General features: G+C 42.5%; 1 protein-coding gene and 1 long non-coding RNA gene across 7 annotated transcripts in view; one reads left to right on the top strand and one right to left on the bottom strand.

The window, feature by feature from the left end:
- The window catches only part of COP1 (COP1 E3 ubiquitin ligase), a 333,778-nt gene that overhangs the window by 266,715 nt on the left and 44,231 nt on the right, over positions 1-22,832 (bottom strand). For all 6 annotated transcript variants that reach the window (XM_072998208.2, XM_072998210.2, XM_020813947.3 and 3 more), the window contains one exon: positions 5,185-5,282. In XM_072998208.2, coding sequence (XP_072854309.2) covers positions 5,185-5,282 — 98 coding nt within the window. The remainder of the gene's footprint in view (positions 1-5,184; positions 5,283-22,832) is intronic.
- LOC144588888 (uncharacterized) lies at positions 5,837-12,146 on the top strand. The gene is made up of 2 exons (XR_013544634.1): positions 5,837-6,823; positions 12,009-12,146. It is a non-coding gene; the product is annotated as an uncharacterized LOC144588888 (long non-coding RNA).

Here is a 22,832-nt window from a genome sequence, read left to right as displayed (position 1 = left end):
TGTAAGAAAGCTCTGACGCAAAGTGAGTCGATGTCTATGCCAATGAACTTGGCTGTTTGTCTTGGTATTAGATGGGACTTTTCGATGTTGATCTTGAGACTGAGACTTCGGAGAGTGTAAAGTATTGTGTCCCGTGCTTGTATGGCATTGTGGTACGATGCCACCACGATGAGCCAATCATTGATGTAGGGGTAGATGTTTACTCCCTGGAGACGAAGGAAGGCGGCAATTGGAGCCATGCATTTGGTCAAGGTTTTGGGGGCGGTGGAGAGTCCGAAGGAGAGAGCACAGTATTGGAAAACGATGTCGTTGAAGTGAAATCTGAGGAATTTTTGATGGTCCGGGTGGATGGAAATATGGAAATAGGCATCCTGTAAATCGATAATGATGAACCAGTCTCCCTGCGAAAGCAAAGGAACAATAGTGTCCAGTGTGAGTATCTGGAATTTGCGGGGGCAGATTAAGTGATTGAGATGAGTCAGATCAAGGATGGGACGGAGTCCTCTCTCTTTCTTAGGGACTGTAAAGTACTCTGAATAGAAATCGTTGGGCCAGTCTGAGGCTGGAATCAGGAGAATGACACGCTTCTGGAAAAGTTTAGTGACCTCATCCTGGAGGGTAGAGGAGTAAGGGGTGGAACAAATGAGCCCGAGAGGGGGCAACTCAGAAAATTCTATTAAGTAGCCAGACGCTACAGTAGACAGAACCCATTTGTCCAACATGATAGCCTGCCAAAGATGGAAGAATGGGGCCAATCTGGTATGGTATGGTAAGCAAGGAAATATGGTAGGGAAAACATATGGAAATGATTGTCAATATTGCTTACCCTTTCGTTGTCTGTTATGAAAGGGTTGTCATTGTCTAGGTTGGTTTTGAGGTTGAAATGATGACATCAGAGATTGAGGAGTTGGAAGAGTCCTATCAGTTTGCTGGGGACGATATTGCTTGTAAGGTTGAAATCTCTGGAATTGGTATTGTCTGGGGTAAAACTGTCCTTGATGGCAAAGTGGTTTTTGATAGGCAGTAGTCGGCTGAGCGGAGTATGACCACGCTTTCTTGTGTTTTTTATGGAAGTCCTCCATGGTATCATTGGTCTTTTAATTAAAGAGTCTGGTACCATCGAATGGGAGGTCCTCGATCCTAGCCTTGGTGTCATCAGAGATTGTGGAGGACCTAAGTCAGGCATGGTGTCGAATGGATATGGAAGTGACAAGAGTTTTGGAAGCTGCTCCAGTGAAGTGATGGGCAGCAATTCTCTAGTATTTAGCAAGAGAGATTACTTGCAAATGAATATTAATGAGATCAGTCTTCATAGATTCTGAGGCTGCTTCTAAAGGAGGGAGCACTTTATTCCACAGGTAGCGTTGATATGTGCCCATAACCACCTGGTTGCTTATATTCCTAAGGACAAAGGACTGTAAAGAATAGATTTGCATCCCTCGGGTGTCGATCTTCCTACCTTCCTTGTTAGGAGAGGTGGGTTTAGATTTGGTGTATCCTCGAGCCTGACTGGACTCAGCAATAATAAAATTAGGTATTGGATGCTTGTTGAGAAAATCTATGTCAATGCCATGGGTCCTGTAGAGACCGTTGGTACAATGGGAGATCTGCATGGTGGGGGGGGGTTGCCTCAAGTGTCCTTAATAAGCTTGAGAATAGACTTGTTGAAGGCGAGACTCAGAGGTGTGGACTGTTCTTGGTTAATATCATCCAACACAGGGTCAGCATCAGGCAACGGCAGTGCTTCAGTGTCGAGCTGTAGAGCCTGGGCCATCTGGGAGATGAGATGGGAATAAAAGGAGAAATCATCTGAAGGAGAGGAGGGGTGGTTGTCCCTCGTATCTGGAGGTGGAGTAGGTAAATCTGGTGATGGTTCGTGTGAAGAGTCAGAATGCTGTGCTTCTGAGGACGAGGGGGAGCCAGGAGATGAAGGATAGTCCGGCTGGCCAAAAGCCTCTGTCAAGAGAGCATGATGTCGTTAAGTTGGCAGGAGCACAAAGGGGTCTGAGATGGAAATGAGTCCAGTTCAGGTGGAGTGGATTGGGAAGGTTGGGCTTTGTGAGCCTTGTCTTGCTTCTTAGATTGTGAAGTTGACTTTGAGGAAGCAGAGGGAAGTTTCGATGATGTTGAAGCTGTGGGGGCAGAAGCGGACTTACACGGTCGATGTGAATCTTTGGTGGTAGTAACCTGGGAAAGATCTGGTGTCATTTGAGGTCATTTGGGCTGATTGGCATGGTACAGTTCATAAAGAGTTTGCCAGATATAGGGATCAAAGCATTGGTATGACATCATCGGGAACAGGAAGTAATCCCCTTGCAATGTTACGGACCTTGATGGAGAGAGGTGCTTTCTTTTCTCCGTTCTCTTTCTTGGGGGAGAAGGGGGAATCTCGGGATCAGATGCCGAACTTTCAGGTGCCCACACTGAATCAGTGTTGGAATGGGCCGAGGCCGGGCTGGACAGCAGCGCAGCCGCGATGAGGCCAATGTCTGGGGTTTGGAGCGGCATCGTAGAAGGGGCCACGTTCTCACGGGGTTCTTCCCCCTCTGAAACAAAATCATGGGCTTCTCTAGAAGACTCCTCAAGAACAGGGGAGGATAGAGAAGGCTGGGGTGGCTCGATGTGTAGAGATTTGTCCCTCTTAGGTTTTTTTAGAAACGGGCTTTGATTTTTTCTTTGCGGTTGGATTGTGCGATTGAGATTTGTCAGAGGATGATAACTTGTGCTTACCAGATGGCTTTGGTTTCTCAACAGTGTCCTTAGCTGGTAGCACGGATGTGGTGGAATCAGAGGCAGTTTGGCCAAACAGGAGTCTATCCATGGAGGGAGTAGGGGATCGTACCGCCTCCGAAGATGTTGTAGGAGGATTCATAGCTGTTTGCCAAAGGTAAGACTGAAGTCTTTGCAATCTCTGTTTCAATGCCGGCCTGGTTAGATTTTTGCAGGCAGGGCACGAGTGGATTGGATGTTCCTCACCCAAACCAAAAAGGTTGTGGCCGTTGGAAAGTGTGATTTTATTCCCACAAGTAGTACACCGTTTAAAAGGTGCTGGAGAGGCCATAAGAGGGGAAGGGGAGAGGGAAAGGGGAAGGGAGGAAAGAAGGGAAATAAAACAGCGGGGTGCCAAATAGGCAAACAAAAGACGTGGAGGATCACTAAAGAGGCAATAAACAAAAACAAAAGCTAAAAGAGCCTGCTAAGGCAGTCAAAAGGCAACAGAAAAGCGCTCTACAGCATCTTCGGCGGAATAAAGGAACTGGGGAAGATGGTGGGTAAGAGGAGCATATACTTCATGGAGGATCACACCATAAAATTGTTAGCTCTAGAACAGTGGTCCCCAACCTTGGGCCTCCAGATGTTCTTGGACTGCAACTCCCAGAAGCCTTCACCACCACCTCTGCTGGCCAGGATTTCTGGGAGCTGAAGTCCAATAACATCTGGAGGCCCAAGGTTGGGGACCTCTGCTCTAGAATCTTCCGAGAGAGTCAGTGCAGGTGTAGACAATACCCATATGTGTGCATTCACAGAGGCCACGAAGAAGAACAGTTCTTTCAGACTTCATTATTTACTATCTCCAGATCAGAACAGGCAGAATTCATTAGCGGATAATACTAATGGAAATAAAGATATATATTTTAACACTTTGTCTGCAAAGTGTCTGAAACACACCATAGTTTGATTCAGGCCTTACTGAAAATGCAAGATATTGCATTTTAAAGTGTCAAGATGTCTTCAAAAACTCTTTGGCTTTAGTTGCAGTTAGAAGGTATCCTATGCTCCAAAAATGAATAAGGAAAACCTTTTGAATTGGTGTTGCAACAGCTTTACACATGAAGAGCTACTGTATATGCATGATACTTACCACATATCCATCAGCTGAACAAAAAAAATGTTCTACAGACGTGACATGTACAATTTTATACATGTATCTGAAATTACGTCCCATGGGTAGAATAGAATAGATCCATTGAATCAAAGGGGCTTTAGTAAGTCAGCTGCTCCATACGCTCCATTGATTTAAATGGCCTTATTCTAACTGAAACTTACTAAAGTAAGTCGCAGTTAAAGTAGGCTGATTTGAATCAATGTAACTTACAGAAGAGTTGACTCAACAAATCCCCATTGATTCAGTTGGCCTACTCTAGTGTGATATACTATGATAAACAACAGGAGGTTGATCATTAAGTTAAAGAAAATTTGAAGTTTCATTTTGATTATAAAGTTAAACAAGCACTTCAAATTTCATTTAATACTAATATATGCTTTAAGACATGACAAATAGCATATACCTTTCCTACATCATTTAGATTTTACAGGAGCAATACAGAAAGCATGGAACTATTAACATACTATTTATGCCATGGGGGTACTGCTTGCATGGATGTGTACTCCAGCAAAAAACAAGTGACAACTTTTTAAAAAAATTTCAACAGTATTTTATAAATTTCAGTTGCTTAATTTATCACTTGGTATGTTACCAATAAATGTTACAAAACAATGACTTTCTAATAATTTGCCATGAAGTAATTTCCACTCTACTTCACTGGTGCTCTGCATGGTACACAATGGAAATTATACTTCACCTATCATGTGCAAAATGGTCCTGATCTTCTCTTCAGAAATTTAAGTATTAGTTCATAGAAAAGATACAGTCTTTCACAGTACTTCACAGAAAATTCTCAGCCCAGCTAAGATTTTCCGGTCATAGAAAGAGATGGGGTGGGGCAGGAGGAGAGGCTTCACCTTCATCCCCAACTCTGTGATTCTGACAAGATTGCTGCTTCCATACTACTATTAGCAGCATGGAAGGACAGGTTATACGAGTATCACCCTCCAGGTAGCCTCCCCTATTCCTGAGAACTTTGGAGTGGATTCTGTCCCAGAATTACTAACAAAGAATGGCAAATCATAGCTGTTATGGTTAAAGGGAAGCAGCACAATAGGTCTAGATAGCGTACATACAAGCTGAAGGCTACAGTTCTACACCAGTGGTAAAATTACAAAGCACCTTCAGCCACAACCTAGCTTAAGAATGCAATGTCTAAAGAAGGTTGTGTAGTGCCAGCAGAATTATACTTACCAAAACAAAGCAGCAAAATTGGGACAATGGATGACCTGCTTACTAGCAACTTAGTTGATATATAATTTTTCAAGGCTCCATTACCAACAAACACTACAACTTACCTAAAAAGTTGGGGTAGAGATGATCAATATTATCTACAACATAATTACATTTTGGACATCTGTTGTTGTCCTCCAGGCTTTGATGAATACACTTGTAGCTATTCAAAGAAAAACAAAGAAAATAAAACAATGAATAACAAGATATAGTAAGAGCACTTTGCACAGTTACTTAGAAGACGAACCACTATGTATAAACGTACTACATTTTATTGTCTATCAGTGACAAATGTACTATCAGGAAGCTCAGCTGAGTCACAGATAAACATGCTATAAAGGTAACACTGGTCCACAGCCAAAAAGCTTCTGAAATAAATATAGTCAAACTTTACTAATTCTGGGTCACTGAGAATGAAGATGATGCTTAAAATTGTTGATTGGCTCTAGTTTTCAAGATATGTTATTGGGTCAGTATATACAACCCTTGATTTGGGAACAGTGGAGGATAATTGAGTTATAAAAGGAATGGAGCTCAAATTAAACCAGAAATGAGTGAATACATCTTTGAATGGATCTATGAATAAAATTAATTACTGGATTTGCACAATATTTGCTTTTTAGGCAAAACAATGAACGATGTAATCCGAAGCTGGTATTGCATCATACATGGTATGAAATTCATCATGTTATTCCTAGAAGTCATGGATGATGCAATTATAATCATAATGATGCAACCATTACATCACTCTGCTGAACAAACTGCTCTAGAAATCATACAGTGTTGTGCTCTCTTGTTTTGTCAGTGTTCAATTTTGCAAAAGGACACATCTCTATTTAGCCAAGTGAGCAGAGATGCCTCATACTTGTTACTTTTCCATGATGCCTCCAGTTGGGAAAGGTGTGTTGAAGAAGAAAAAGTGGACTGTGCATTATTCAAACATTCCATCAGTTATAAGCTCAGTATGCAATGGAGAAAAACTGATGTGACAGAATCATTCTCACTTGAGTCAGACAAGGAAGAGGAAAAGAATGAAACTCCTGGTCCTGAACCATCAATGTCACAGGACCCACATTTCCTCCCATCCTCCTCCTCTGAACCACACCTCATAACACAAAGTGAACTGAATGGCCTTATCAGGAATTTGGAACTACCCAAGAGTAAAGCAGACCTGTTGGCCTCCAGACTACAGCAGTGGAATCTTGTGGAAGGTGATGTTAGGGTTTCCGTGTTCCATGACTGTCAAAAGGATCTTGCCCCATTCTTCTTCATGGAAGGTGATCTTGATGGTGTGATGGCAGCCCTCAACATAGTTTATGATCCAGATGAGTGGAGACTGTTCATTGATTAATCGAAGAAAAGTCTTAAAGTTGTTTTGCTGCATAATGGCAATGTTTTGGCATCAATTCCAGTTGGAATTGAAGTCCATATGAAGGAAGCATATGACAACATGAAATTGCTTCTGAGGTGCATAAACTATGACCAACATTTGTGGCAGCTTTGTGGTGATTTGACGTCACCTGCCTGTCTTGGCTAAGGCTGGAGTTTCCTGGCCTATGGCAGGGCAGGAGGTGGGTCTTAAAGGGGTGGAGTTTTTGTATATAAGGGTGAAGTGCAAAGAGGAGAGTGTTAGAGAGATAGAGGGCTGAGAAAGGGCTTGAAAGAAGATCTGTAGACAGGGTTAGATATAGGTTAGGTAATTGAGTGTTAAGTAACCAAGAACTGTGCAGGGTTAAGGTCTGAGAAATATAGTGTGACAAGTGATTCTTTTACTCAGTGATTTCCATTTTATTTTTGTATTCAATAAATCATTTTTATTTTGAAATCCATACTAAGTCTGAAGTGTCAGGTTTATGTGTGGTTGGTGGCAGCGAAGTTGTGTATGTGTGTGTGAAGGATCGTGACCTGTCATCTCTTGTGGTGACGTAGGAGGAGGTGGCAGTCGCGACAAAACTGGTGTCCAGCGGTTGGGATACGAGGGTCCAGTTGCCCAGTTGCCCAGAAAAGCCTTGGCTAGTGTGACCAGAGCAAAAGGATTTCAGTTAGGTGCACCTGAAGTGGGGTGTGGGTAACTCTTGATTTGTCTCCAGGGGGGAGCAGATCTAGTGGAGAGGCACCTAAACTTCAGAGTGAGGGAACTGACTTATGAGCTCTGGAAGGTCCATTTTGTGAGGGAGATTGGCCCAAAGTAGGAGGCTGTTGTGACTTGGTCTGAGAGTCCAGAGTTGGGAGAACTCGGAAGGGACAGACAGACCAAGGGCAGCGAAGATTTGGGATTTCTCTAGTGAACTATAGAACCTGAGAGAAGGTGAAGCTGTGGTGGATTTTGAAGTAGAGCCAAGGGCAGAAAATTAAAGTAGCTCTAAATCTGGCAAGAGGCCCGGTGAAGGGGCAGAAGCCATTAGGGATTACAGTAACAAGCCTAGCCGTATCTGTTGGTATACCCTGTTAAAAAGAGTGTCAGACCTAAAGCACAGCAAGAAGAAAAGTATTTTAAACAGAGGCGTGGAAATTGACAGGAGCCTTTTGAGTTAGTAAAATGCCTCTCACACGCAGTCAAATGGCAGAAATGAGTGAACTAAGAGACCAAGCGATGTCAGACTGGTCTGGGGATGAGTCAAATGGTGAGGGAAGAGTTGCCTCAGTGCACGAAGAAGCTGATGGGGGACAGTTATCAGAACTGAGGAAAATTCAGTTAGCCCAGGCACATGAAGTTCAAATGAGGCAGTTAGAAATAGAAAAGGAGAGAACTGCCTTAGAGAAAGAGAAAATGGCATTTGAGATAAGAAGAATGGAATTACTGAACCAGAACAATAATAATAATAGGGAAAATGAGGACAGCCAGTTATCAAAATCAGATTTGAAGAAATTTCCTACATATAAACAGGGGGATTGTCCTGAAAACTTTCTTAAAATCTTTGAACGAAGTTGTGCTGATTTTTCTGTGAGGGAAACAGAGAAAATGATAATTTTGAGGTCTCTCCTGAGTGGAAAAATGGCTGATGTGTATGCTGATATGCCAGTTGAGCTCAGTAAAGATTATTCAGAGTTCAAAAAAATTGGTTTTCAATCGATTTGGCATTAATTCAGAACATCTTAGGCAGAAGTTCAGAAAACTTACTAAAAAATCAGATGAATCTTATACCCAACTTGGTTTTAACTTAGAAAAGTGTTTAGATCGGTGGCTTGAACAGGAGAATGTAAAAACTTTTCAGGAATTGAAAAATGTTGTGGGCCTGGAGCAGTTTTATTCCTTACTCCATGGGGAACTTAAATATTTAGTTCAAGAACGGAAACCAACTGACGTTAGAAACGATGCTCAAATAGCTGATTTCATGTCTCAAATAAGGGGTCCTAGTTGTTATGAGGGGAGAGGTGTGAGGAAAACATGGGACCCAAAGTTCTCTAAGGAACAAGCACAGAGACAGACTAAAGTAGGCGGCCATTTTAGTGAAAAGCCCTCAGAACAGGGCCAGCACAGTAAACAAGTTTTGGAGGGAAAAGAGAAACTTGAAAGATTTGATGGGAAAAGCTCATGGGGGGAGAGAATCTGCTTCATTTGCAAAAAGAAAGGCCACATTGCTGCACAATGTTTTAATACAAGGCAAAATAAAGAAATTCCACCTCAGAAAGTTAATGTAAAAGAAGCAAAGGCTGTATTTTGTGTTCAGAGTAAACCTCAAGCTTCTTCTACTGAAAGTTCTGTTACCATGGAAACCCAGGCAGAGGCAGTTAGGAGCTCTGAATTGGATACATTGAAGGAGCTGCCTCTCGCTGAAGTTGTCCACTGTTATTACATAGAGACTAATTCTCAGTTATTGGAATCTGCTAGGGACAGAATAAAGATTTTTGAAAATGACTATACTGCTTTGAGAGACACTTGTTCTCAAATTTCTATTTGCCACTCAGACATAGTACCACAAAGTTGTATGATTGCTGGCCAGACTCTGTCTGTGAAAGGGATTGGTTCAGAACTAGTTTCATTACCTGTAGCTGATATGAAAATTGAATATCAAGGTTGGAAAGGATTTTGGAGAGTGGGGGTGTCTTCTGAGATTCCTACCCCTTTTCTTATTGGTAATGACTTAACAAAGCATGTCAAGAGTGCCCTGGTGGTAACACGTTCACAATCAGTACAAAGTGAAGCCAGTAATGAGACTGACTCTCAAGAGCCAGAGAAAATTGTACCACAACCTGAGGCATTCTCAGTTCAGATACCTCAGAAAAGCCTCTTTGTCAAGGAACAAACAGCAGACCCCACCTTAAAAGACTGTTTTGGAAAGGTGACTGATAAAGATTTATCACCTGAGTGCCCTGAACGTTTTATTATTAAGGGTGGTTTACTTTATAAGGAAAAACTGAATAATATTTCAAAAGGGGGGCCTGAAGTTAAGAGACAGTTGGTGGTGCCTGAGAAATATCGCCTTATGATTCTGGAAAAGGGACATGCAGACATTTTCTCAGCTCATATGGGAATAAATAAAACCAAACAAAGAATAGCTCAACACTTTTACTGGCCTGATATGGGTAAACATATTAAGAGTTTCTGTCAAAGATGCCATATTTGTCAGAGACAGGGCTCTAACTGCGATAAAACTAGAGCAAAGCTATGCCCATTATCAGTGATTTCAACTCCTTTTACACGTCTAGGGGTGGATATCATAGATCCATTGCCCAACGCCACTAAGCAGGGGAACAGATTTATTTTAACTATAGTAGACCATGCAACGAGATATCCGGAAGCGATCCCATTACGTAATATAGAGACCCAGACTGTAGCAGAAGCCTTAGTAAATTACATGAGTAGGATGGGTTTCCCTTCTGAGATAATCACAGACTTAGGAACCTCTCATACATCCAAACTTATGAAAAGGTTAGGCAGGGGGGTCGTTCACATCAATGCCCTTAAGCCTTATTATAGAGAATCGAACCAGGTGCTGTTTGCAATAAAAGCGGCTGATAAGGAGGAACATGGGTTGCCCTTCGGGGAAGGGAGGGGCCCACAAAAGTTCAATCCACAAGAAGTGCAGATCAGCCCTGCTCTATCCAGAGAACAGCAGAATAGTCGTAGAACGCTAGTTACAAAACATCAAGAAGTGTTCTCAAACAAACCTGGTGTTGACAAGGGAGTGCTACCCAGGACTGACACAGGGAATGCTTCTCCTCAGTCTGTAACACCATATAGGGTAACAGGTTATTACTTTGACAATATTCTCAAAGAGCTAGACGAAAGGCTGAACGATCAAATTATTGTACACTCATCTAGCGCTTGGTCAGCCCCTGTAGTTTTAGTAAACAAGCCGGATGGCAGTGTCAGGTTCTGTGTGTACTACAGCAAGTTATATTCAGTATCTAAACCTGATGCTTATCCTATGCCTAGGCTTGATGACCTAAGTGAGACGAGTGGAAATTGCAGAATCATATCCTTGTTAGGTCTAACCAAAGAGTGTTGGCAAGGAAGAAGTGATCCTAGGGCCCAAGAGAAAACCACGTTTTGTAGTCCATTTGGCCTGTTTGAATTTCGAGTCCTTAGTTTTGGCTTGCGAAATTCACCAGCAACATTTCAAAGGCTCATGGACCATACTCTGAAAGGGCTCAGTGACTTCACGGTAGCTTATATCGATGACATAGGGGTCTTTAGCAACAACTGGCAAGATCACCTACATCATTTAGAATTAGTACTACAAAGATTGAAAGATGCTGGCTTAACCATTAAAGCTAGTAAGTGTCAGCTAGGTAACTCAGAGATGAAGTACCTAGGTCACATAGTGGGAGGAGGCCTAATCAAACCTTTAGAGGCCAAGGTAGAAGCAATCCTGAATTGGCCCAGACCTACCACTAAAAAGAAAGTGAGATCCTTTTTAGGTCTGGCAGGGTATTATAGAAAGTTTATACCCAGTTTCAGTGAGATTGCTGCACCTTTATCAGACCTGACAAAGAAGCAGAGCAGCAACAGCGTTTCCTGGTCGGAAGAGTGCGAGATGGCGTTTGGACGGCTGAAAGATGCTCTAACCAACCATCCAGTGCTGCATGCTCCTGACTTCAGCAGAGAGTTCATCATCTACACGGATGCGTCTAATGCCGGTGTGGGAGCGGTACTGTACCAACAGGATGACAGCGGAGACCAACATCCGGTGGCGTACCTGAGCAAGAAGTTGCTTCCCAGGGAGAAGAGTCTTTCTACCATCGAGAAAGAGTGTTTGGCGGTCATCTTCGCGATCCGGAAGTTAAAGGCTTACGTCTGGGGTCGACATTTTACCTTGTGCACCGATCACTCACCTCTGTCATGGTTGCGGACTATGAAATCACAGAACAGTAAACTGATGAGGTGGGCGCTTCTTTTGCAGGACTATGATTTCGAGGTTAAGGTGGTCAGAGGGACTATAAACTGTGTGGCTGACGCCTTATCCAGAAGACCGGAAGATGGCATCTGAAGAACTTATGGACTCTGTACATGGTATATGGCAATGTAAAATGTTTGGACAGTTATGTGTTGTGTTATGATAAATTGTATGCATTGCATGTTTTTATATACCTGTATGGCGGACGAGTAAGTATCTTTGAATAATATAGTTATATTAAACTGTGTGGTTATGTGAGAAATGTAATACTTAATGTTGTTTGCAGTTGTTTTGGGGAAAAAGCACCTTAGCTTTCCCCCACAAAACAACTTATTAAAGGGGGAAGGTATGTGACGTGTGCCATGACGTCACCTGCCTGTCTTGGCTAAGGCTGGAGTTTCCTGGCCTATGGCAGGGCAGGAGGTGGGTCTTAAAGGGGTGGAGTTTTTGTATATAAGGGTGAAGTGCAAAGAGGAGAGTGTTAGAGAGATAGAGGGCTGAGAGAGGGCTTGAAAGAAGATCTGTAGACAGGGTTAGATATAGGTTAGGTAATTGAGTGTTAAGTAACCAAGAACTGTGCAGGGTTAAGGTCTGAGAAATATAGTGTGACAAGTGATTCTTTTACTCAGTGATTTCCATTTTATTTTTGTATTCAATAAATCATCATTTTTATTTTGAAATCCATACTAAGTCTGAAGAATGAAACTCCTGGTCCTGAACCATCAATGTCACAGGACCCACATTTCCTCCCATCCTCCTCCTCTGAACCACACCTCATAACACAAAGTGAACTGAATGGCCTTATCAGGAATTTGGAACTACCCAAGAGTAAAGCAGACCTGTTGGCCTCCAGACTACAGCAGTGGAATCTTGTGGAAGGTGATGTTAGGGTTTCCGTGTTCCATGACTGTCAAAAGGATCTTGCCCCATTCTTCTTCATGGAAGGTGATCTTGATGGTGTGATGGCAGCCCTCAACATAGTTTATGATCCAGATGAGTGGAGACTGTTCATTGATTAATCGAAGAAAAGTCTTAAAGTTGTTTTGCTGCATAATGGCAATGTTTTGGCATCAATTCCAGTTGGAATTGAAGTCCATATGAAGGAAGCATATGACAACATGAAATTGCTTCTGAGGTGCATAAACTATGACCAACATTTGTGGCAGCTTTGTGGTGATTTGAAGGTTGCTGCTCTCCTGTTTGGTTTTCAGATTGGATACACAAAGTACTGCTGTTTTCTCTGTGAATGGGAAAGTCAAGGAGGAGATTCCCACGACATCAAGATAGACTGGCTACTCTGACAGTCATTGGAGACTGAGAGGGAAAGTGTTGAGCATCCACCACTTATTCAATCAAGAAAGATTTAGTTACCATAATTACACATCAAGCTGGGTCTGATGAAGAACTGTGTCAAAGCCACTGACAAAACACAAACAGCCTTCAAGTACCTCTGCATTTCCAAGGTTAAGTGAAGCTAAGATAAAGGAAGGTGTCATTGTTGGTCCTCAGATTTGTGAACTTCTTTGAGATGATGCATTTGACCATGCACTGCACGGCAAGGAAAGCCTTCCAGTTTGTGGCAATAAATTTTCTTGGAAACAAGGCAGAAAACTACAAGTTGTTGGCGGAAAACCTCTTCAAGACATACAAAAGCCTTGGTTGCAACATATCATTAAAGATGACATGTTTGTGCACCCTCATCTAGATTTTTCCCACCAAAATGTACAGCAGTGAGCAATGAGCATGGTGAGTGATTTCACGAAGACATTGAAACAATGGAAAAATGCTATCAGGGCAAATAAAGCCCATAAATGCTTGCTGGACAGGGACAAGAGACACTCCATTTAATGAATGCAACAGACAAGTCAAGAACACCAAGTCGACACTGACTAGGACTACTGTCTAATGACTATTCTGTTTCCTAATAAATGTTATTTATATAAGTCTTATGCTGATTTTTGAAATATTACATAAAGAGGACAGGCGAAATATTATGAAAGCAACCATAAACACATGAAACGACCTAGCTTTACAATTTATGCTTAAAATTCTATCTACACAATATACATAGCCGTAAAATGTAAAACCTTAAATATCTCCAAAATAGAAGCTAATCAGTTGTTCTCTCATATTTGAATTCAGCACATTTTCTCTCTGAAGCAGATGACTTCTAAAAAACTGTAGACCAGAGCTTCAGATACAGAAAACAGATCTTCCCTTTATATTTTAGCCCAAACACTAGGTCTACTTAAGAGAGAAGAAACAGTCAACATTTGCAAATTAAAAACTTCTTATGTTGTTGTTTAGTTGTTTAGTCGTGTGCGACTCTTTGTGACCCCATGGACCACAGCACACCAGGCCCTCCTGTCTTCCACTGCCTCCCACAGTTGTGTCAATTTCATGTTGGTTGCTTCACAGACACTGTCCAGCCATCTCATCCTCTGTCGTCCCCTTCTCCTCTTGCCGTTGCACTTTCCTAACATCAAGGTCTTTTCCAGGGAGTCTTCTCATGAGAAGGCCAAAGTATTGGAGACTCAGCTTCAGCATCTGTCCTTCCAGTGAGCACTCAGGATTATTTCCTTTAGAATTGATAGGTTTGTTCTCCTTGCAGTCCAGGGGACTCTCAAGAGTCTCCTCCAGCACCACAATTCAAAAGCATCAATTCTTTGGTGGTCAGCTTTCTTTATGGTCCAGCTCTCACTTCCATACATCACGACAGGAAAAACCATAGCTTTGATTATTCGGACTTTTGTTGGCAAGGTGATGTCTCTTGCTTTTTAAGATGCTGTCGAGGTTTGTCATTGCTTTCCTCCCAAGAAGCAGGCATCTTTTAATTTCGGGGCTGCTGTCACCATCTGCAGTTATCATGGAGCCCAAGAAGGTAAAATCTGTCACTGCCTCCATATCGTCCCCTTCGATTTGCCAGGACGTGAGGGACCAGTGGCCATGATCTTAGTTTTTTTGATGTTGAGCTTAAGACCGTTTTGTGCACTCTCCTCTTTCACCTTCATTACATGGTTCCTTAATTCTTCCTCACTTTCTGCCATCAGAGTGGTATCATCTGCATATCTGAGGTTGTTGATATTTCTTCCGGCAATCTTAATTCCAGCTTGGGATTCATCCAGTCGAGCCTTTTGCATGATGTATTCTGCATATAAGTTAAATAAGCAGGGAGACAATATACAGTCGTACTCCTTTCCCAATTTTGAACCAATCAGTTGTTCCAGATCCGGTTCTAACTGTTGCTTCCTGTCCCACATATAGGTTTCTCAGGAGATAGATAAGGTGGTCAAGCACTCCCATTTTTTTAAAGACTTGCCATAGTTTGCTGTGGTCCACACAGTCAAAGGCTTCTGCTTAGTCAATGAAGGAGAAGTACATATTTTTCTGGAACTCTCTGGCTTTCTTCACAATCCGACGCATGTTAGCAATTTGGTCTCTAGTTCCTTTGCCCCTTTGAAATCCAGCTTGTAATTCTGGGAGTTCTCAGTCCACATATTGTGGAAGCCTACCTTGTAGGATTTTAAGCGTAACCTTGCTAGCGTGTAAAATAAGTGCAATTGTACGGTAGTTGGAGCATTCTTTGGCACTGCCCTTCTTTGGGATTGGGATGTAGACTGATCTCTGGCCAGTGTTGAGTTTTCCAAACTTGCTGGCATATTGAATGTAGCACCTTAACAGCACCATCTAAGATTTTATATAGTTCCACTGGAATGCCATTTCCTCCACTGGCCTTGTTGTTAGCCAAGCTTTCTAAGGCCCGCTTGACTTGACTCTCCAGGATGTCTGGCTCAAGGTCAGCAACCACATTGCCAGCAGGGACAGCTGAGGGATCTGATGCCGAGAGGGGCTCGGAAGGAAAAAACTAGAAACCGGGCCTTCTCGGCGGTGGCCCCTCGGCTGTGGAATGCCCTTCCAGTAGAAATTCAGCTGGCACCCTCACTGTGTGTTTTTAAAAAAACACTTAAAAACTTGGCTATTTAAGCAGGCCTTCCCTCCAGTCAGCTAAGTCTTTTATTTTCTTTCTCTCATCTCATTCCATTCTGCTAATTTTAATCTAACTGTATTAATATATTAATTGTATTTTATGATTACAGTATTTACATTTTATATTGTCTTATTTTATGTTGTAAGCCACCCCGAGTAGACATGGTTTAGAGGAGCGGGGTATAACCCAGATAAAATAAATTATCTGGGTTGTCCGGGATATCCAAATCTTTCTGGTATAATTCCTCTGTGTATTCTTGCCACCTCTTCTTGATGTCTTCTCCTTCTTCATGGATCGCTGCCTTGTCATGGCGAAGGGGCTTGAGTAACTTAGAGAAGCTATGGGCTATGCCATGCAGGGACACCCAAGACGGACAGGTCATAGTGGACAGTTCCAACTAAACGCAATCCACCTGGAGTAGGAATTGGCAAGCCACTCCAGTATCTTTGCCAAGAATACCCCATGAACAGAAACAAAAAACTCTTTATAGATCTGCAAATTTTTCAGCTGCATTAGAATAGAACACATTGCTCAGATCTAACATTTCTTAACTTTATGTACTGACTCAGATCAGTGGTTCCCAACCTTGGAACTCCAGATGTTCTTGAACTAAAACTCCCAAAAGCCTTCACCACTAATTGGGACTGGCAAAGATTTCTGGGAGTTGTTGTCTAAGAACATCTGGGGACCCAAGACTAGGAACCACTTGTGTAGATGGACCATCCTTACTCATGTTTTTAAATTTGGAAGAGAAAAAGAAGGAAGGGATCTTTGGGCACCCAAAATGTGAAAAAATCGAGAAACAGCTGACACTATTCAGAAAATATTACTGACATCTATGAATGAAGCAAAGGTTCATTCATAGATTTGAATTATCTGACCAGCGCTATGGAAAAGCATATCTGTTCACCATATTCTCTTTATGTATTATTTCAATATATATTTTATTCCATTCTTAGGTTTCATCTTCTCTAATGAACTCCACCTAAGGACAAGTTACTTATCCTTACTGTCATTCTTTGTGGACATCCATGAATTGACAAATATGGGTTGTTTTTGCACCTGTGGGAACTCCTCAGAACATTCTAGAGCTTAACAAGCAGAGCCATTAGAATACCACCACCACCCATGTACATCTATGCATCCTGCCTCTATCCTTCAGTTTCCCAGTCCGTCACTGTTTAAAACGCACCTTAGAGGCACAGCAGACTAAGGAGAGGATGGGCAGGTTGTGTGAATTCATGGATGAATACTTGAAGAACCACAGTTATAGGTAAGTAACCTGTACTACCTCTTTGTGGTTTCTGTGAACCATACATATGGGTGACCGACAAGCTGACTTACCAGGTTTCTTAAGTTGGTAGCATAAAGCGATTGTGTTAACACCCCACTTGGATAGCCATTGAGAAATTATTTGGGGTACCATTCTTGATTTCTGGTAACTGACAACTACTCTGTTAGTTTTTCTTATGTCCTTAGTCCTTGAAGTATAAGCTCATCAGATGTCCAGTATATATAATGTCCTCTCAGTCCAAGACTGGAGATAGAAAGAAGGTGGCAGAATAATCAGTTGATTGAGATGGAAATGGGATATAACCTTAAGAATGAAACTGACATCAGTAAAAGCCACAACCTTGTAGAACTGCCACAGAGGAGGAACAACCACTGTGGAGATGGCTCTCTAATATAGAGGAAGACATTCCACAAACCCTATTTTACAGTTGGGCTCCTGAAATATCAAGAGGCACTATCTACACACTTGTATGTGATAAACATTTATAGAAGAAAAGGTCGATCTGCTCTGCTTAAGGTGTAGCAGGAAGTGGAGTACCATGTGCAGTGAATACAAGAAGTCAGATTTACCTATGGAACATGCAAAGTAGGAAAACCTACACCATTTGTATCTGTAACTCCATCTAGTGAAAGACTTCTGAGATTTGTTCATTATCTTCAGTAATGTTGGTGAATTCTCCATGCCATTAACCTCAACTTGGCTAAGTCTGGATGACACGCTGAGCCTTCATTTTCTTAGATGAGATGAGGAATCATGAGCAGCTGGAAAGTTATCCGAGTTATCAATTCCAAAGTCCTAAAGCAAGGCTGGCAAAGTCACCATGGGTCAATGAGGACTGTGTTTGCTTCCTCTTGACAAAATCTTATGACTACTATGTGTAATAGTGAAACTGAGGAAAGATGCAGAGATCTTTCATCCGTCACATCATAAACATGTCCTCCAATGAGTCATGACCTCAGCATGCTCGAGAACAGTAGCTGTGGCATTTCCTGTTGATGCTCCTAGAGAAAAGATCTATCTTTGGTTGATCCCAACAGTCGTAAACTACATTGCAAATATCTTGGGCCAACTCCCATTCATGATCTTGGATCATCTATCTGCCTAGATTGCCTACTAACTGGTTGTGTTCCCATGTCATGTATATAGCTATTGGGAAGATGTGGACAATCCAGAGATGGACTGGGGTATAGAAAGGATATGGAGTGTGCTTCGCCCTATTTGTTTAGGTAGTACACAGTGGTGATACTGTCCGTAAGCCACCTGTACTACAGTGAACAAATTAAGGGGTTTGAAAGTTTTGAAAGTCTTTATAAATGTTAGTAAATCCAACTTGTATATCTGCATTAGTCTCTCCCCAGCAGACCATCAGGCAACTGTCAGTTCATACAATGCAAACCCACCCACCTGTAATGCTGGTGTCAGTGGTCTGAACAGTCTTCCTACAGATAGGCTAAGAATCATCAATCACCACTAGAAATGAATTTCTAACTCAGGAGAGATAGTCAAAAATTTTGCTGAGCTTTAGGTCAGGATGTCAAAAAGTGCCAAGTAACTGGCCTAAAGAAATCTTATTTTTAGTTGAGTGTGAGGAACAACAGATGTTGTTGAGACCATCAGCCCTAACATGAAGCTTCAGGTAAGCAGTGACTGGTGCCCTGCATTTTGTGAAAACACTGGGTGCTATATAGGCAGAACAGAAGGAAGTGACTTGAACTGGTAGACGTTGTTACCCATTACAAAATGAAGGTAACAACAGTGGTCACGACGAATGATGATATCGAACAAGGCATCCTTCAGGTCTATCACCACAAACCAGTCTCTTTTCCTGAGAAGTGGAAAGGTTTTCCAGGTGTTTCTAGGGTTACCATCCATAATTTCTTGGTGTTTATGTAAGAATTTATATATCTCAGACCTAGGATATGAAGATCACATTCATATGCCTCATTCAGATCACAATTAGACTGTGACCTACTCTAACATCTTTTTCTTCTTATATTACTTTCAAAAGTCATAATGCCAGGAACACAAGCACTCTAACACTACAAAAAGGCATAAGAAACCAAAACAGAATTTTTGATTCTCTTCTGACCAAGACCCTCATACTGCTGACCTCTTTTTTAGATAGGATGGAGACCTATCCTTCTTTCGGACTGTGAAATATCAAGAATAAAAACCATCTGGAAACAGTGCATGGCAACACGCTGGATGGCATGCTATCTCAGAAGAGACACTATTTCCACTTGTAAGACTTGAAAAGGTGTTGTAGGCCGGAATATCCCAGTAGGAAAGAAATGTGCATTCTACAGCATGGCCCTTTTGGATGACGGTGAGAATCCAGTTGGTTAAGAATGTGCCAGGTTGATAAAAATGGCATGAGAAATTGTGTTGCATCTGCTAAAAAAGAGGTCAGCAGTATGAGGGTCTTGGTCAGAAGAGAATCAAAAATTCTGTTTTGGTTTCTTATGCCTTTTTGTAGTGTTAGAGTGCTTGTGTTCCTGGCATTATGACTTTTGAAAGTAATATAAGAAGAAAAAGATGTTAGAGTAGGTCACAGTCTAATTGTGATCTGAATGAGGCATATGAATGTGATCTTCTCCAGAGGGGCCTATATTGCTGCTGATGATATTGAGGACAGAAAGAGCAGTAGTTTCTTTCATATGGAGATTATCCATAATCGGTCTTTTGATTAAATACGCCTTCCTCATCAAAGGGGAAGGTTTCAATTCTGGTTCTAGTATCTTCCAACTGCTGAGTGGAGCTGGACATACATTCAAAGCATAACTGCTTGAAAGAGGTGTTTTGCAGCACACCTCTTTCATGGCAAGCCACACACATCTGCTGCCTAGCCAGGACTTTAAAATTTCTCAGCTAGGGTTTTCTCCTCCTCAGGAAGGCTATCAAGTAAAGGGAGTATCTGCCCCCAGATGTGGGAACGTTTCTCTCCAGGGTTGCCAGCTGTATTCCTGTTATAGTGAAGAGCACTCTCCTAGCAGGACGTGGCGGCTCCTGGAGAGTGGCAGCGGCTGCCCATTCTTCCTCTTTCTCATAGAGACAGAGCGCATAACTTCAAAGGCTTTCTTTGGCCAATCCTAATTGGCATTATGTAACCAGTACCCTATCTGTTACTATCAACAATCTGTAAGCTTGTTAAGGTTATTAAAGGGGGTTTTCGGGGCATGGCCTGGAGACTCCGCTGGCAAACATCTTCGTGTCAACTCTTCATTAACTTCTCTCTAAAGTTAATTGCTCTCTCTGTTTAATGATGACCTTTCTTTAGTTTCGTGATCACTACACTCAGAGGTAGGACTGATAGGCTCTCATGACACCCTAATAGTTGACAACATGCCTAGTGACAGAGCCAGATACATATTTCTGCCCAGTGAGTCAACTTTGAGACCTTTCTTGATATGTGGCCTGATAGTTTGACAACCCCTAGTTTTAGTCTGTGTAGCCTCAATGACAATATAATTTGGTTGTGGGTGCTTCAGGAGGAAAGCAGCGTCTTTATTATAAATTCTGTAAAAGATCTCAACTTGTCTGGATGTTGACTGGGAAGCGGATAGATTATTCCACAACTCTTTCAGAAGATCAAAGAGAAAAAGCAGCATGCTGATCTGGACCAGGGTAGGAGCATCCTTATTTATCTAATCATAGAAAAGGTCAGATCTTGATCAAAGAATAATTGAGTTGGAAGGGGCCTGTAAGGTCATCAAGTCCAACCTCTGCTCAATGCAGGAATCCAAATCAAAGCAGATCTGAGTCAGATCAGAAGAGGTCAATGAAGGAGAGACCAATAATCTTGTCATTTCTGTTTTGGTTTTAGACTGATGGTAGTGGTTGATCTTAAGGCACCATTGGTGCTGAAGCCTGCTGTCAAGACTGTTTAGGCAATTGAGAAGAAATGTCTGATGATGCTTACGGGAAGCCAGAGCCAAGGTTGCCTTGGGAGGTGACAGTAATGTCAAAACAAGGCATTTTGTCTGTGTGGCAAAATGCCAACACATGACATCACTCCTGTCTGTCCATCATGAAAGCTCCAAAGGGAGAAGCCAATGATAAGGCAGGAGGGGCAGGGTCAAAAGGGAGAGTGGAGTGAAAAATGACAGGAGTTAGCTGCACACATGTCTGAAATACATAATTGGTATTAGGTGAATAATACCTGGTGGCAGCGTGTAAAGTGGAAACGCATCCAGAGGGGGACCCCATGTCTAAGGGAGATTAAACAGGGGCACTGGGTGGACGCGACAAAGTGGTGGCAGCGAGAAGAGAAACAACATGAGCCTTTGTGAGGGCAAAATAAGCAGGGGCCACAAGGGCAAACGCCAGTCTGTTTTTGAGTTCTATCCTATTGTCATGTACTGAGAGAGGTACCAGTTTAGGAGAAGGCCATGCAACAGTCAGTGGCTGCTGTCTGTGGGAGGCTCACTATTTAAAAATGGGATAGCAACAGTGATTATGTTGCTTCAAAGATGTCAGATGGGAGCACCCGTTCCCATGCTTAGGCAATTAAAATGCTCAGATTTGGTCACACTCAGGATATTTCTAAATTGAGTGAATGAACCAGCAAGACATGAGAAAGAACCAAGGCATTCTCTGGAATGGGCCAGTCTGCTTTTCCTTAGGCATCCCAGGATACTTGAAGAATGGCATTGGAAAATGCTGTTCAGGCCCAGGATATAATCCCTGATAAAACTGAAGCATCCCTATATAATAGGATGGTGGACACCCTCTAGGTTCTGTAGATGTGTCTAGATTTGTGAGAGATTTTATGTGGTAGAGGGCTTCTCACCTGTATTGTAGAAACCAAGTGAGGAGATGATTCATGGGAATACAATTCTGGATATTCCCTACCTGTATAACACTCTCAAGGAGGGGTGCCTTGAACAGATTATGAACAGAGTGCTGCACTAAGTGACACCAGTCCTTGGACTGACTAGAAGTAAAGAACAAGGTGAAGAAAAGAAAAAAGACTTTGATAATATCTTAGTAGCTTTGGTCTTTTGTTTCCATTTTTTACCAGAAACCTGGTTGGAATCAGTAGTCTTCTTCCTTTTCTTCAGAGTGGATACAGATGATGTTTTCAAAGTTGAGATCATCATGAAAGGTCAACATGAAGTGTGAAGCTGATGGGCCCTTTGAAACCAATGGTAGGCTGTTGGAACCAAGAAGTAGTTGTGTTCCTTCAGCCAATGGTAGGTTGATCAAATCTGGGTGGCTGTGGCAGGCTGTATGTGGGATGGTCCCACGACAGAGCATTTAAAGGCTATGTTCTAGACCAGGGGTCTCCAAACTTTTTACAGTGAGGGCCACACCGGATATTTTCAAAGATTTTGAGGGCCAAAGGAACAGGAACGTGTGTGTGCAAGCGTATGTGTATGCGTATATGGCCACCTGCACAAACACACACACACGGCTGTCCCCGCACATACGCCCACCCGCCTGCATGAACCCCCGCACACACAGAGATGCCCACACGCACACACACACCCCACACAAGCATACACATCCCCACACGGATAGATGGACACCTGCCCACACCACCACTCCGCACGTGCACAGGCTGAAGGCAACTGGCCAGACATAATGGTAATGCAGGCTAGATTTCGCCCACGGTCTGTAGTTTGGAAAACTCTGTTTCAGACCGATATGGGAGGAAAAAGAGGTTACTTACCTGTAACTCTGGTTCTTCGAATGGTCATCTGTGAATTCACACTAATGGGTTAATCTGCGTCTGAGCAGAGCAGCCTCAGAACTTTCCAGAGCTCAAGCAAATGGTGCTGGGATCTCCCACACTCTGCCTTTAACTCTGCCCCAGCACCAAGTGCCTCAGTTCCATACAACCGTCTGCTGCTGCACAGCACACTAAAGGCTCACGTGATGGATAGCGGGGAGGAAGGGTGGGGAGTGTGATTCACAGATGACCACTCGAAGAATCAGAGTTACAGCTAAGTAACCTCTTTTTCTTCTTCGTGGTCTCTGTGAATGCACACTAATGGGTGACTAGCAAGCTGAGGGACGTCACGAGAGCACTGAAGCTAGGACAGCACATCTCATAGCCATCTCAGGCTTGCCCTGGACATCCAGCCAGCA

The sequence above is a fragment of the Pogona vitticeps genome, chromosome 4, assembly GCF_051106095.1.
Source record: "Pogona vitticeps strain Pit_001003342236 chromosome 4, PviZW2.1, whole genome shotgun sequence".
Lineage (NCBI taxonomy): Eukaryota > Metazoa > Chordata > Lepidosauria > Squamata > Agamidae > Pogona > Pogona vitticeps.
The sequence above is the reverse complement of the archived record's forward strand: the minus strand, read 5'-3'. Positions and strand labels throughout refer to the sequence as shown.